The sequence below is a fragment of the Panthera tigris genome, chromosome A2 (assembly GCF_018350195.1).
Source record: "Panthera tigris isolate Pti1 chromosome A2, P.tigris_Pti1_mat1.1, whole genome shotgun sequence".
NCBI classification, from domain to species: domain Eukaryota; kingdom Metazoa; phylum Chordata; class Mammalia; order Carnivora; family Felidae; genus Panthera; species Panthera tigris.
The window spans coordinates 149739570-149751914 of NC_056661.1; the positions used below are offsets into that span (position 1 = coordinate 149739570).

At 51.1% G+C, this 12345-nt stretch overlaps 1 protein-coding gene across 5 annotated transcripts in view; it reads right to left on the reverse strand.

Annotated features, from left to right (window-relative positions):
* Positions 1-12345, reverse strand: part of SLC13A4 (solute carrier family 13 member 4) — a 45007-nt gene that overhangs the window by 20456 nt on the left and 12206 nt on the right. For all 5 annotated transcript variants that reach the window (XR_006212944.1, XM_042973112.1, XM_042973104.1 and 2 more), the window contains 3 exons: positions 5228-5364; positions 3098-3270; positions 2636-2690 (listed from right to left, as the gene is read on the reverse strand). Coding sequence is in view for 4 of the 5 variants with exons in the window: in XM_042973112.1 (XP_042829046.1) it covers positions 2636-2690; positions 3098-3270; positions 5228-5364 (365 nt within the window). In the remaining variant the exon portion in view is untranslated. The remainder of the gene's footprint in view (positions 1-2635; positions 2691-3097; positions 3271-5227; positions 5365-12345) is intronic.

Sequence of the window (12345 nt, forward strand, 5' to 3'; positions counted from 1 at the left end):
CCTTGGTGTTCGGCGTCGTGACTGCTCTGGGGTCCGGTTTCCTAGGCTGCAGAGAGACTAACCTCACGCGGGTCTTCCTAGCCTCCCGGAGACGCTGCCGGGATTCATGGGGACACAGCGGTACTAACACTACTCACTAGCGCGGAGTGCATTTGGGGGGCTGGCCCTTAAATACGGACGTCAGTCCTCCTGACGTTGTCACCACGGATCGCTGGTACCTGCATTTATAGGGCAGACAGGTGGGCCGGTCTCTGTCTGCCTGGAGCGCCTGGGTCCCCCGCCCCCCAACCACATTCTCACTGGCTGACTCGGTGAAGGTCACCGGCTAGAAGGAGACATTTGCCACGTGCTTCCCTGAGGCTGCAGGAGCAGGGAGGGCCTGTGCGAGGTGAGAAGCCGAGGTGAGCAAGAGGTTGGGGGGGGGAGGGCGGGGAATTTCTGACACAGCTGCTCCTGTGTGTGCTGAGTCTCTTCCATGCCTGGGGGTCCCCCACCCAGCCTTGGCCTTGAGTACAGAGGGAGGTGGGAACTTAACAACAGCACTCGTGGCTTACGCTCAGCGCTAAATGCATGCTTCGGTTTTAGTTCTTTTTTTTTTTAATTTTTTTTTTTTAACATTTATTTATTTTTGAGAGACAGAGAGAGATAGAGCATGAGTGGGGGAGGAGCAGAGAGAGAGGGAGACACAGAATCCGAAGCAGGCTCCGGGCTCCGCACCGTCAGCATAGAGCCCGATGCGGGGCTCGAACTCACGGGCCGAGAGATCGTGACCTGAGCCGAAGCTGGACGCTGAACCAACTGAGCCGGCCAGGCACCCGGGTTTGTTTTAGTTCTGAAGGCAACGGGTGCCGTGAGCGCTCTGCGAAGGCAGGTGTTGGACACGCATGCAGGACTGGAGCCCCGTGGCCATCACCCCTGACCAGGCTACCTCAAGGGAGAGTGAGGAGTTGAGCAGGGTTTGAGGGAAGCATTCTTTGGAGAGGGTTGTTGGCCTGGGAGGAGTAGCGTGTTATGATGTTTCCCCTCCCTCCTTCTCAAATCGGGTGAGGGGGGCAGGCCTGGAGCCCCTCAGACAGCCTGGAAGGTGCCAGCCACCGTGGAAGATGGCCATCCTCACCCCACAAACGGCCTGGCTGGCCCCCACCAGCAGTCTGCTGAGGGAGATCTAGGGACAACTTGAGCTCTTTGCTTCAGAGTCTGGGGACACGTATTCAGGTCTGGAGAAGAACAAAGGCAGGGCATGATGCCGAGTCTCTCTTGTCATGGGTCACGCACTCGGAAGGTGGCAGGGCGGGAGCCTTCTTGAAGAGGCCCCACCCAAGAGGCAGAGACAACCCCGGAACAAAGGGGCTCTGGGGGGGAGTAAAGCGGCAGAGCACAGAACCAGGGGGTGGGGGGTGGGGGGTCATCCGGGAGCACCTCACCACCGCCATCAGGCCTGGGGCTCGGCAGAGGTCACCTCAAGGGGACACTGTAGGGATGCTGAAGGTGGGCGCCCGGCCAGGCCAAGTGAGGGAGCCAGGGTCCAAGTCTCAGAGATGGTATGGACCCCTGGAGAAGTCAGAAGCAGCAGAGGGAGGGGCGGGGGCCCAGACGGTGGGAGGAGGAAGGGCCAAAGAGGAGTCTCTCCCCACGCACTCTGACCTCTGACCCTGCAGGCCTGGTGGGGGGTGGGAGCAGAGCTAGTCCCCACCCTTCTGCGCCCTCCCCTCACATGTGCTGGTTTCAGTCAGTGCCAGTTCTCACGGCCCATGAAGTCACCAAACTACAAAACTCAGTTTTGCTACACGTCCAACTTTTAGAGGCGATACTCCTCAGCGACCCTCGAGGACAACGGTCTGATATAAAATCTCCAAATGAAATGGGCCGTTGATGGATCTGCCTCACGTGAATGTTTGGGGGGTGTAGTTCTCCTTTTTTAGCTTCTCTCCACCCTCGCATGGCTCTCTCCCCACTGTCAAGCCCACTACCTGTCACCTCATCTTTCCGTGTCATACCTGACAAGGCCAAGTCTAGTAAGACCACCTCTAGTATCTATAAGATACTTGGTGATCCTCTGAGAATCTTCAGTGACATTCATTATGCAGGTGTTTTCCATTAATTAAATGTATTACTCTCCTAAGGACACCAATTCAGATGAAATTCTACTTGATAGGGGCGCCTGGGTGGCTCCGTTGGTTAAGCGTCCGACTTTGGCTCAGGTCATGATCTCGCGGTTCGTGGGTTCGAGCCCCGTGTCGGGCTCTGTGCTGACAGCTCGGAGCCTGGAGCCTGCTTCGGCTTCTCGGTCTCCCTCTCCCTCTCCCCCTCCCCAATTTGTGCTCTGTCTCTCTCAAAAATAAATAAACATTAAAAGAAAAAAAAAAAGAAGTTCTACTTGGTAGCTGTGTGGACAATCAGACTAGTCAGTCTTTCTGTCTCTTCCCTCATCACTGCAACTCCTTGTGGTTGAGGGAGTTGCCCTCAGGATCTTGGCAAGTGGTTCCGAGGATGGAGAGGAAATCAGGACAGAGGGAAGTGTCGAGATGTGAGCCTGGCCTCTAAAAGAGCTGTTCATGGGCTCAGGGCCCAGCTTTCCTGACCCCTGGAATAGACCCGGCAAGGCTCTGTCTGGGAGGAGGGCAGCCATACTCACTCTTCATTGACAAAGATGAGTTCCAGGGAGGGTTGACTGTTGTTTACATCGAGACCTACGGTATCAAAGGAAAGCAGACGTGAGATGTGGACGCTAGAGCTGAGCGTGTAGGGCAGGGCTTCCGGACTGGGGCTGAATGGGGAAACCAGGGCGTATCCTGCATGAGGACTGCCCTCCCTCCGCCTGAAAGCATGGTGGGGTGTGCAGACACACAGGCCCGGGGGGTGGGGGGAGAAGGGTGGTCATAGCCGTGGAGTGTTCGGGGGAAAGGGGCAGGTGGTGGCTGATGTAGGAGGGGGAGGAAGAGCCAGGGAAGCGGGGTCACGGGTTACAAGGGCTGGTCTGGGAGAGAGGGCAGGGGAGGGGCGTAGATGAGGGAGCCTGGGGAGCCGCGCTGAGCCGGGCCGTGTCACAAGAGGAGGGTACGAGGGCGAAGGGGAGGTGAACTCCAGCAAACTGTACTGATGGGCTCGGCCTCTTCGGCGCCGGAGTTGCCCGCCACGAGCTGCTCCTCCTCGGCACTGACCAGCTCCTGCAGCACGGCCTCCACGATGGGCATCACCATGGCGGTGGTGGACGTGTTAGAGAGCCACATGGAGAGCAGTGTGGTGCAGCACATGAAGCAGAGCAGCAACCTGGAAGGCAGGGCGGCCGGGGCACAGCGTCTACAGCACGGCCATCTCCCGGGGCCCCCCCGCTCACTCGCGGGGCTCCTTTGGGGCCTCCTACGAACCCGATGGTGCTGGCTAGAGAACGGGGTGGGGTGGGGGTAGCGTGTGTCCAGAAGGTCCGGTTTTTATGGCATGCCTTCAACTTTGTACTCCCAGGGCTTGGCACAGAGCAAGCATTAAATGAGCATTTGTTGAAGGAATAAGCCACACGCCACGGGCCAATGGCCTCAGCTAGAAAAAAGCCCCTCCGTAAGCAGAGACTAGCTTTGGTAGTAGGGTCACAGGGCATGGACTTACGGATTGGCCAACTCTGCAGCCATTAGCTTGGTGATGACGTATGGGCTTTTTTGGTGCCTAAAGGAATTCTTTTTTTGCCCTTGCAGCCAGCACTTCTACGGGTACCATCACATTCTATGCCCTGCAGCCAAGTCACCATACTTATTAGTGACCACGTAGAGATTGGCGTGTGGAGCTCACAGTTCCGCTCGCCGCTTGCCCCACTGTCAACCTGCTGAAAGCACAGCCCCCCGGGTCACCCAAGTGTCCCGTATCACTGTGTTCACTTTTTCAGCTGGTATCATGAAGAGTCAACCCTTGGAGGAAAACACTAACAAAAAGAACTCTCAAGTGATTTCTCTTGGCCGTTGAAGACCTAACAATGTGTGTTGGAACAGACAGGGTTCTCACTTCCGTAAGACAAGGCAACACAAAGACTATCCACGTTTATTGCTTTAGGTGGGATCACGGACTCTGCACGATTTGGGGACAGCACATTTATCGAGTGGATTATGTCAGGTGGGCCAAAGTCCTGGTGGTGTTCTTTTGTTTAGGCTGATGGCGTGAGTTTGCCTGCCCGGGACCCCCACCAGCAAGCAAAGAGCACTACCGGGGGTGGAAACATGTGGGGGGATGAGTTAAATAAAGAAGAGTGGAAATGCGATGGGATAGGCATTCTTGAGTTTGACCTTGAGTTTGAGTACACGGAGGTTTTAAAGAGCTCCAGAGTCCCCACGTGACGTGTAGGTGCCATTGTGTGCCTAGGAGGTTGAGTGTGGGGTACGAGGTTATCGCTGAGCCAAGTGGCAAATTAACTTAAATTAAGCTGTAGTTAAGTGGGATACAGGAACATCCTTTTAGGCATAACCTGCATTCGTCTAAATGACCAATGTTGAAAACTGATACCATGTTATTTATTTATAACCCATTGGACTCCCAAAAGAGTCAGGGCAGCTTACAAAAACACGTCACAAGAAAGCTGTAAATAGAAGCAGGTGAGACCCACATTCCAAAGGCAGAAGGGTCAGGCTATTCAACGGAGCAGAGGTGAGGTTAACACAAAACTGTCAATCCTGACTTTCTTACATATCCCCCAAGGTTGGGAATCTCTCTGTGGGCGTTCCTGACCGCAGAGAAGAGGGCACAGTCAAGGGCACGTGTTGTGATCACAGACGCCAGGTCAGATGCAACATATCTAAGCTGTGGGCTGAACCAGTGATAACAAAGTCTCAGGGTGGATGGGAGGAAACCTCCGTGTCTCCTTCAGTGACAAAGGAGAAGACACCCATTTCATCGTCCAGCCTGTTCCTTGTTATACCAGAGAAAGGTTGAGAAACAATGTACGTTGGTCCATCTTGTTTTACCTAATGGGCCCCTTGTGTTTTGTAACCTGCTGCCCTTACGGTCTAGATTACTCAGATAAATTCTTTAGATTGTGAAGTCACACACTCAAATCTCTAGTCTATGATCAAGGGCCCTCTCACTGGAGAGTGAGGTAGGAGCCCAGCAGCCCTGACGTCATCCCCTCCCCATTAGTAGAAAACCAACCCGAGCCGGACGTCCCCCTGTGGCCCAGGACCACTGTCCAGGTGGCCCCTGGCTGCTGGGGGAAGCGCTATGGCCCGGCACCCCAAGGACCGCTTACATGCCCGGCTTGGCTCCGGCCATCATGACCATGCGCAGAGCAATGCGTTTGTGCAGGTTCCACTTCTCCACGGCAGCTGCCACGCAGATGACACCCACCAGCAGCAGCGTGGTGTTCTTGAAGTATTCGGCGGCCACCTGCGGGAAGGCGGCACAGGTCAGCCCCTCCCCGACCAGGGCCCAGAGGACCGGGCCGTACCCATCGCAACCCATTCTCAACCAGAGGCTGGCACACAAGGAGGGAGGTGACGATTGTTAAAACAGCTGACTGTTTGAGACTATATATATAAAAAATAGATACATATATATCTCATATATACCCACATACATATATTCTATATACATGCATAACATACTACCTCGGGCAGGCACTGTTCTAAGTAGTTTACAAAGATTGTTTCAGTTAATCTGGCCAGTCACCCAATAAGGTAGATATTCTTCTGCATGCTTAAAAAATATTAAAACACCCTGTCTTTAATTATGATATCATTTCAAAGAATAAACACACACGTATAATTTTATCTTAAGCCTTAAAAAATTGTTAAAATAACTCCGGGCTTGTCCCCGATCTCTCTCTTTTTTTTTTTTCTGTAGCTTTTTAGAAAATTGTGTTCATTTTTCTTTTTTTAAAAGTTCATTTATTCATTTAGAGAGAGAGAGAGAGAGCACATGCATGCCAGCAGAGGAGGGGTAGAGAGAGAGGAGACAGAGAAGCCCAAGCAGGCTCCCACGTGGGGCTCAGTCTCACCTGTGAGATCATGACCCGAGTCAAAATCAAGAGTCAGACACTTAACCAGCTGAGCCACCCAGGCCCCCCTATGTTCATTGTTTTAATTAGAAAATTAATACATGCTCATTATGGAAAACTTCAAAATATAGAAAAATTTAAAGGTGAAATTACCCTTGATCCTACTACTGTTATTACTTTGGTATATTTCCTTCAATTTGGGTCTATAAAGATACATGATTGGATTTACACAGTATGTATAGCTTTATATTCTGCTTTTCTCCCCATTTACATCATACCCGGATCATTATCTTATTTAACCTCAATTTGTTGGAAAAATTAATCTTAATAGAAGCATAATGCACCACACAATTTGGCCAATTTCCCTTTATTGAATATTTCGGTTAATTCCTTTTCTTTCAACTACAAATGGAGCAAAGAAAAATTTTCTGCTTACATCATTAACCTTACATAAATATGATAATTTCCTTAGGTTAGAGTTCTTGAGGGTATCTTTATAGCTTGCCTTAAATCTTTAAAAATTCTTTAAAAATTTTTAAAACTTTAAATAACTCTAAATAATTCCAAAGTTGCAAAGCTCCGAAATGATATAGTACAAGGAATACCTGGGGCACCCGTGTGGCTCAGTGGGTTAAGCGTCCTACTTCGGCTCAGGTCATAGTCTCATAGTTCGTGAGTTTGAGTCCCATGATGGGCTCAGAGCCTGGAGCCTGCTTCAGATTCTGTGTCTCCCTCTCTCTCTGCCCTTCCTCTGCTCGCACTCTGTCTCTCTTTCTCAAAAATAAATAAACAGTAAAAAAAACAAAAACATAAGGAATACCAACACACCGTCTACGTGTGTTTTTCTTCCTGAGCCATTTGAGGGTAAGTTGCATGTATTTTAGCCTTTTCCCCTAAATACCTCAGTGTATATTTCCTAAGAATAGGGATTTTCTCTTCCACAGCCGAGTACCAGTAATGAACTTCTTCCTGCCCCTTCATGATGAGGAAGTGGAGACCCGGCCCTGTTAAGATGCTTCCTGTGTTTAGGGTCCACAGACCAACCCTTCATTGATTTCCTTACTTGGTACTTCTCGACTCTGCTTTACAACCTGACTTCAAATCCTGGTTCAGGGCTTCTTTGTGAAAGAAAACTTTCCTTGTGACTCTAGCCTCTGACTCCAGAACATTCCCTGCGGGCACCGTTAATTTCACCCACCACACAGCATGCAGGGCAACATGCTTGCACTGTTTTTTTTTTTTCTTTTCCCCCTGTGTACCTCTCTTGTCTCTCAACTAAATTTTAGGCTGCAGAATGGTCAAGGACCATGTTCTTTTCTGTATCTCTTAACACCTAGCAGACCAAGGTAGAAAAGCAAATGCTCGGGAAATATTTATCACGTGCAGGAGAATCGTTCCCAACAGGGAGCCATGGCAGAAACAGAGGAAAACATACAGAAAAGTTTAACTTCTAATTTAGGAACCCTCTTTAAAGCGGGAAAACGAGAACATTTCTAATTGCAGGAAAGATAAAGACTGCAGGAAACGCAAATATAGTTAAAATACGTGGTGTTGGAAATAAGGAATATTTACATAATCATATGGTTAAACTTTGCTTATTGAGTTAACAAAACCCGTGATGTATTTATACTGGGAGGCTGGAGGGAGGAGAAGGGGGTTGTAAGAGGACACAATCCTCATCTGCTGTAATCAGAAGGCATCTAATAACGTCTACAAGCGATAACTCAAGAGTTAATATAAGATTATCGAGTAAGAATAGTATTCAGTTCGGGGTGTCTGGGTGGTGCAGTCGGTTGATCGTCCGACTTCGGCTCAGGTCATGATCTCGCGGTTGACGAGTTCGAGCCCCGCGTTGGGCTCTGACAGCTCAGAGCCTGGAGCCTGCTTCAGGTTCTGTGTCTCCCTCTCTCTCTGCCCCTCCCCTGCTCATGCTCTCTGTCTCAAAAAATAAATAAACATTAAAAAAAAAAAAAGAATACTATACAGTGCCCCAGAAGAAGCAGTTATCAAAGATGAAACCCTGGATGAGGGGGAGGTGGGACTTGGGGGGAGGGTATAGTGAGGGAGGGGTGGGGAAGGCAGCTGCTGGTTTTGCATTATGAGTTTTTCAGTATTATTTGATTTTTCTTTTTCTTTTCTTTTTTAACATTTATTTAATTTTGAGAGAGAGAGAGACAGAGTGTGTGTGGGGGAGTGGCAGAGAGAGAGGGAGACACAGAATCCAAAGCAGTCTCCAGGCTCTGAGCTGTCGGCACAGAAGCAGGGCTCGAACTCACAAACCGGGAGATCGTGACCTGAGCCAAAGTCCCATGCTCAACTGACTTAGCCACCCAGGCACCCCATTATTATTTGATTTTAAACTCTGTTAACACTTTGACAACATAAAAGCCAAAATAAAGCAGTAGGTTCCATTTCTCTCCCCACCCCCCACCTTTTCCCCCACGGAGATGTCCCCGTGTGTCACTGATGAGGTTTGTGTGGGAGGAGAAGGGTCATTGGCCCTCTACCTGACCGTTTCCTGGAGGAGCCCTCCACTTCTGCTTAATCTAGTTCTTTTTTTTTTTTTTTTTTTAATTTTTATTTATTTTTGAGAGAGAGAGAGAGAGAGGCAGAGCTTGAATGGGGGAGGAGCAGAGAGAGAGGGAGACACAGTCTGAGGCAGGCTCCAGGCTCTGAGCTGTCAGCACAGACCCCGATGTGGGTCTCGAACCCACAAACCGTGAGATCATGACCTGAGCCGAAGTTGGATGCTTAACCGACTGAGCCACCCAGGCGCCCCTGCTTAATCTAGTTCTTGTTCCCAAACCCAGTCCTCAGCTGGCACTGTTACTAAAGCTTCCTGAGGGCAGAGAAGGCTCCCTGCTCTGCTTGGCTGGTGACTCTAGGGCACAGTCCCCTCTGGGGCTGGCAGGTCGGCCTCTGGGCTGTGTGAGCATAGTCGAAGATGCTGCCCCCTAGCGGGAGGTGGAGGAACTGTGAGGATGCCTGAGGGCATGCCTGGAAGCGGGGGCGAGTTGGGGAGGGGGGGTTACCTAGGACCTTTCTCATGGCACCCTAACCTTCCCAGGAGTCTAGGAGGCAGTTCTGGGGCAGAACCCATCTTTTCTTTAACTCTGTCTGCCGAGGAGGGAAACCCACAGAAGACAGGAGACAGTAGTCCTGGGTCACGGTCCCTCCACTGGCCCCCTCCATGGTCCCCCCACTCGAGGCCCCCCTGCAAAGCCTTTAAAAATTCAGCGCTGGGGCGCCTGGGTGGCTCTGTCAGTTAAGTGTCGTACCCTGGGTTTCGGCCCAGGTCACGATCTCATGGTTCCTGAGATCAAGCCCTGAGTTGGGCTCTGCGCGGACAGTACGGAGCCTGCTTGGGAGTCTCTCTCTGCCCCTCCCCCACTCGCACTCTCGCTCAAAGTAAATAAATAAACATTAAAAACTAAATACAAAGTCAGGGCCACCAGGTTTACTCTCGCAGGGGACTGGCTGGCAACATTTTCATTTTCTGCCTCTTTACCACGTGTCATAATGGAATCTCAGTGTGCGATGGCCTTTTAGGAGCGCAGAGCCTGCAGGACAGGCGGGGCCCCTTTCTCTGGGTTCCTCTCGAAGGGAAGAAGAAAGGAGCCAACACGCAGAGTGCCCTCTACAAGCAGGGAGTTTGGCACTGCACTCACTTTCCCATGTTAGCTCTACAGGGGTCCTAGTAGGCAGGTACCCTTCCTACCTCCCTTTGCAGGTGAGGGGCGGACGCAGAGAGGTTCGGGAAGTCTTCCCAGGTCACAGCATGAGGGGCAGCGTCTGGATATCAGTCCATATCCGTCTGAATCCAAAGCAACTACACTCAGGGTGGGCCCGTTGGACACCGGGCATCTAATTCAACTCTAGGGGAGTTTTCTTGGTCTCCCTGATGGCGTGGGCAGGCACACGTTTCCGTCTCCATTCATAGTCACGGTCCTGACGCTGGCCCCGAATAGCCGGGCCTGGGCCAGTGTAAGCCCCGGGCCCAGCGTTAGCGGGATCTGAGGGCTCCAGGGTCAGCCAGGACTCAGCTGTGTGACCCCAGGTAAGTTATTCAACCTCTCTGGGCTTCATTTACTCATCTAAAAAAACCCAAAACCAAACAAAAAGATTACGGGATTCCCTAGCTTTTGTAAAGCTGTTGTAGAGTAAATGACAGATGCAAATCAGCCAGGAGGGCCCCCCACATTGACAACCAGGATTTTTAGCAGCTCTTCCTGTCATTAAGTAATTCACACAAAGACTGACCTTCTCTGAGGCCATGAGCACAGGAACGGGCCCAGGCACAAGGCTGCCTTCCCACTTTTACAAATTAAAATTCCATCCGATGGCGGTGTTTGTTAGCTGTCTAGCCCACAGATTTTTTTTTTTTCAATAATAAAATCTTAGCTATTCAGAACCCTCAAGGAACACCAGGGTTCCAAGATTCCTGAGGGTTATTTTCATTGTTTGCTAAGCTGCTGCGTTGCTTACTTATGCTTGCTGTGGGCATTCCTCTCCCCACCACCTAATCTCTGGGACTAATATTCTCGGAGTTGGGAAACTAGATAACGAAGCTTGTGAAGCTTGTCGGAATTATTTGCAAAGAGAAACAGGATCCTAAAACGAGCACAGCTCCCCTGGGTCGAGTGCTCGCTTTCTGCGATGTTTGCGGTGGGGGTTTTATTGCCTTTTCTGCTCTGCGGTTTTTCCGCAGCCGGATCCCTGAGCTCAGAGAGCAGAGGTGCTCCTGGCCTGTGTTTTAGAAGAGGGGAGCTCAAGGAGGCTGCTTGGAAACGGAGATCAGACTAGGTGGGTTTAAATGGTTGCTTTCCCTGCAGATGAGCTGTAGACTCCTGGGCAAGCTACTGAACCCCTGTGACCCTGGCACCCCAGCATTTTCAGTGGCGACAGTAACGACACCCAGCTCACTGAAGCCGTCATGACGTGGCCTTAAGGAAGCTCATGCAGGCGGGGTCTTAGATCAGTGCCTGGGTGCCTGGCATATAGGAAGTGCTCAATAAATGTCCATTATTATTATTATTATTATTATTATTATTAAAGAGGTAAAACAAAGATAAAAAGCTTCAAATAAGATTGAGGGTTATGCCAGGTGTATCAGCACGTCCAAATGAGGGAAGAGAAAGAAATGTAATAAGAAGGAGCAAGGGCGTGCCTGAATACGAAACCAAAGGTTCCTCCAAATTTTCTAAGTGAAGTGGAAGCACATGGAAAGAGTGTCCTGACCCGGGCTGGATGGAGAGGCTCGGGGATCTGCCGAGTGTTGGTCTTTAACTAACTAGTTAATTGTTATCGAGTTGCAGGTGAGATCCCTTAGGGATGAGCTCTTGAAAAATCGCTTTCTTGGAGCACGGAATTCTTTACTGATCTCTAGATATGTTAGGTTTTAAATGGTTGAAATAGTTTTCGTAAGGACGCCTGGGTGGCTCAGTCGGTTAAGCGTCCGGCTCTGGATTTCGGCTCAGGTCATGACCTCACGGTTCGTGAGATCGAGCCCTGCTGTGGGCTCCACGCTGAGTGTGTGCTTGGGGATCCTCGCTCTCTGCCCCTCCCCCCACTCATGTGCTCTCTCTCTCTCTCTCTCTCTCTCCCAAAATAAATAAATAAGCTTTAAAAAATGTTTCAAACAGTTTTTATAAAGGGGAAGGGTGTGTGTGGCTCTATTCCTAGACTTTGGAGGAGGGAACTCGGTACAGCAGCGTCAGCTGGGTGCCCTTCTCCCGAGGAAGGTGAGCCTGCCTCCCTGGGGCCATCCCCTGGAGGGGAGGCCCCAGAGCGGCCCATCCTTCCTGCCTTCCCGCCGGGGGGCGCTGTGGGGGCACTTGCCCGCTCAAGAGCGTCGAAAATCCTCAGAGCTCCCTGTGAGGTCGCTATTTCTATTCCCCTCGTTTTCAGATGAGTAAATGGCAGTTTGCGGAAGTTAGGAGAGTTGCTCGAGACTGGTTAGTGACAAAACTGGATTCACAAACTCCGTTCTCCCCTACTCCCACCTTGGATCCTGACCCTTTCCTCTCCTTACTCAGGCGGCAGCAGAGACGGCAGGAGGTGTGGTGGGTGTGACTGCGTCTGATGAGGCCCCCCCCCCCCGTGGCACAGGCAGGGTGCCCCGGAAATGCGGACAATCAGCGCTCTGGGGGTCAGCTGGGGGTAGCTCTACAAGTGGTCCAGGAAGGTGGCCACCTTTCGGGAAACTAGTGGTGGCCTCTCTGGCAATGGACTTCGTTTGAGGCTCTTTTGGACATCTGAACGATTTTGCAGTGAAATCTTTTAGACTCCCCGGAGGGCACGCCTGGGTCTGCGCCCCCTCCGTACTGAGCTGAGCCCCCGGCCAGAGCTGGAGCCCTCGCTTCTTTATTCCA